Source organism: Glossina fuscipes, unplaced genomic scaffold, assembly GCF_014805625.2.
Source record: "Glossina fuscipes isolate IAEA_lab_2018 unplaced genomic scaffold, Yale_Gfus_2 101773, whole genome shotgun sequence".
Lineage (NCBI taxonomy): Eukaryota > Metazoa > Arthropoda > Insecta > Diptera > Glossinidae > Glossina > Glossina fuscipes.
In genome coordinates, this window is record NW_024005453.1 from 1 (window position 1) to 3,416 (window position 3,416).

A 3,416-nucleotide genomic window follows, 5' to 3' on the forward strand; every position below is an offset into this window, starting at 1 on the left:
ATTAGTTTTTTATTATGATAATGAGTTTACATAAAAAAATTGCAGATGGATCATGACGGTTTTATTTACACATTTGTTAAAATGATTAAAACGGCTATGGGTGCAGATGAGACGAATGAATACGCGAACATGACTCTGATGTTCTGCGCCAAGTTTATTACGTCCTTCGAAGGCGAGGAAACTCATCCTGTAATGGTGGACGTCTTCCGATGGCTTCTGACGGTGAATTATTGCAGTAAAATTGCTAGCCCACATAAAATTTGAAACGTTTTACATTTCAGACAATTTCCTATAATCCGAATATTCGGTTTCGTTTATGTCAATTTGTTAATTTGATCTTGAATGCTTTGGGTCAAGAAGCTACACTAGATGATCCAATTTGCGACAGCATTATGGAATATATGGTAGGTCGTTGCGTTGATGTGTCGCCCAATGTCCGCGTCCAAGCTATCTTGGCAATGCAACGTTTGCAAGTACCCGATAATCCGGACGATGCCGTGTTACGCATTTATCAATACCACCTATGCTCCGATCCTTCGCCCAGAGTACGTCAAACCGTTATTACGTGTATGGGTCGCAATTATCACACGATTCCGTACATTTTGGATCGTCTTTCGGATATTGATGAAAAGGTACGACGCCATACTTATCTCCACATGAGCAGTTATCCTGTTCGCTCTTACAAGGTATCGCAGCGGCTGACGCTACTAGAGCAAGGCTTAAATGATCGTTCGGATTGTGTTCGCAAAGTGGTCACGAATATAATGCTACAACAATGGATCGAGTCGTATCAAAAAAATTTGGTTGCTCTGATTGAAGCTCTCAAATTAGATTCAACTCCTGCCGAGATTGACCGTTTTCGTAAAATTTCAAGACAAGCTCTTAAGGATATATTCAAGTTAGTCGATTTGAGATATAAAAATGTATGCTTTTTGTCTAATTTATGGAATGCTCCCTTTATTTCAGACGACAGGAAAATGCTGATCTGGTATCATACTTAGTCCTTGAAACAGAAGGTAACTTTTATAGGTGTGTACCTCACGAAAAACTCACAATGGAAATGGCTCTTTACTGGCAATGTTTGGTGGAATATTTTCAAGCTGATATGGTCGAGGAACTTGACCTTATTTTACCCGAATTAAGTATATTCTGTGCCTATGTTGAAACTTATTGTCAGATGCAAAAGGATGAAATGGATAAATTCGAGCTTATGGAATTCCAATATAAGCTGTTATCGCTTGTAGAAATTTTATACTCCTTTGATTTGGGAGATGAAATAGGCCGAGGGAACCTACAGAAACTTTTAGCAAAACTTGTGACGAATTTTAATTTGAACGAAAAAGTTATTGAAGTAATGATTAGATGCTCTGAAAATTTGTTAACAGATCAAAATGCGAGACATCAGGTACACATTATAAATTGCTTTCGTTTCATTCATTGAACTTACTTATGCATTAATTTCAATTGCAGTTTTTCTTGGATATAATACACGATATATGTGGATTGAATGGCAAACAGCAAGATTTGGTACATGATCGACATCTCATCAGTGAATTGCTCGCCAATTCAACCGATGCCCAGTTAAATCTAAAACTCTCTTCTCTAAAAGTGAAGATCCTCGATTTGGAAGAACAGGAAATGAATTTTGCGCAACAGAAAGACTCTGTGCGAGTTCAACAAATTGTCGAAGAAAAAAATATGGCAACTGAAGAGTTCACTATTTTACTTCAACCCCTATTAGAAAGATACAATGGTGCATTAAGTGCTTCCGCTCAACCTCAATTTTCTAAGGTCGTCAAGAGCGAGTGCATACTGCGTAGTTTACAGATTGCGTTTCACATGGTTGTTTCCAAACGTGTAACGTCATTAGGCCACGCTACATGCCGTCTTTATCATGTAAGTAATCTGATTTATCTCTTTGTTCCTAAGCAGACATATCTAAAAAAGTGGTTTTTCATTATATGTAGGATTTCATTTTTCGTCATATTGCTTCTAACCAAATTAGCATACGCGACTGGGCTTTGAAATGTGCTGCAGCCTTTAGTATGCACTATGAACCGTTGGCTAAAGATGTATTTAGTGAATTGTATTCGCAATTTTTTAGAAATCATAATATACGTATATGGGAGACGGCTATTACTTGCATATTCGAATTACTTGATATTTATGGGGTTGAAAATTTTGTGGTACAGGACGAACAAAGCAAGTCTAAAAAGGCTGGCCGCCAGCTTTATACAACTTTGGAGTTTGTAGACGGCAGTGAGGATGAGCAACTATCCACGGGTCTCGGCCAAGGTGTAGGAGTTATCTATATGATGTCACATTTTTTGGATACATGCGAGGACGCTTGTATAGTCAGCGCAATCGTTAATGGATTCTGCCGTCTCATCTTGCATGGCCAAATCGACAATCGGGATATAATGGAAAAGTTATTATCGCGTTACTTTAACCCTAGTACTGGTAATGAAGATACATCGATTTCGTATTAAGACTTCTTCTCAAATTTCTTTCTCGTTCCTTTTTCGCAGAACCTGAAATAAACCAAATTTTGGGTATTTTTCTTGAAAATCTTATACAGAGTAGAAAACAAGCCATGCTCCAGGTTTGCATAATGGCAACGATTAACTCGATCCTGTCAGCTCCCTATGATAGTCCCTTGCACGATATCAGACCTGACACAATAACACGATTTATAATCGATGCTACTCGGCCAGACTCTGGCGCTAATAAAAACGAAGAAAATATCCATAATCAATTGGCATTAACCTTTCTAAATGAAATGGTTTCCAATGCTAACAACAAAGAACTTTGCAAGCTTTTGGCCAAAGAGTTACTGACATTGGAAGTGAACGTGCAAAAAGAACAACTTAAAAATGAAATGAAGGAATTGGCCGATAAATTGATTCAGGTCTGCAATCAAAAATTTATTAAAGATTCACAACAACCATTTGTGACAACAATACAAAATCAGACAATGATTTTGAATAAACATTTAAATTTTTAAAAATTATTTGATCTTTAATTTTTTTGTCATTGCAGAGCAAGCTCGACCCGCACACTACGAAAAAAATCATCGACTTCAAGGATATGCTAGATGGTGTTTTTAATCCCACATCAAAGAGGCCTACTGGCTGCTTAGACTCTGATTATGATGAAGAGGAGGAAGCTGAAGCTGGTACTTTTGGGACAGAGCATTCTAGAGACCAAGAACAGGGTATACAACCCAGTTCTACGGACAATGTGACTACTAATAAGCCTACTGGGATCCAAGAAAAGGCGGAGTGTATTGGAGCAAATAAACCTAATGACGAAGATAGTATACTGATAGCCGACGGTGACCCATCCGTATGTACAGACACACCGACGACATTCGGAAGCGACAACAATACTAGCCACCGGTTCTTGCGTAAATCATT

General features: G+C 38.1%; 1 protein-coding gene across 1 annotated transcript; it reads left to right on the top strand.

Annotated features, from left to right (window-relative positions):
- Window positions 1-45: 45 nt before the first annotated feature.
- Window positions 46-3,411, top strand: LOC119644244 (condensin complex subunit 3-like; the record flags this gene model as incomplete). The annotated part of the gene is made up of 7 exons (XM_038043775.1): window positions 46-222; window positions 282-898; window positions 967-1,405; window positions 1,471-1,896; window positions 1,968-2,460; window positions 2,529-2,908; window positions 3,040-3,411. Coding segments are annotated over 7 exons (2,904 nt in total), but the record flags the coding sequence as incomplete, so codon positions are not given.
- Window positions 3,412-3,416: the final 5 nt, after the last annotated feature.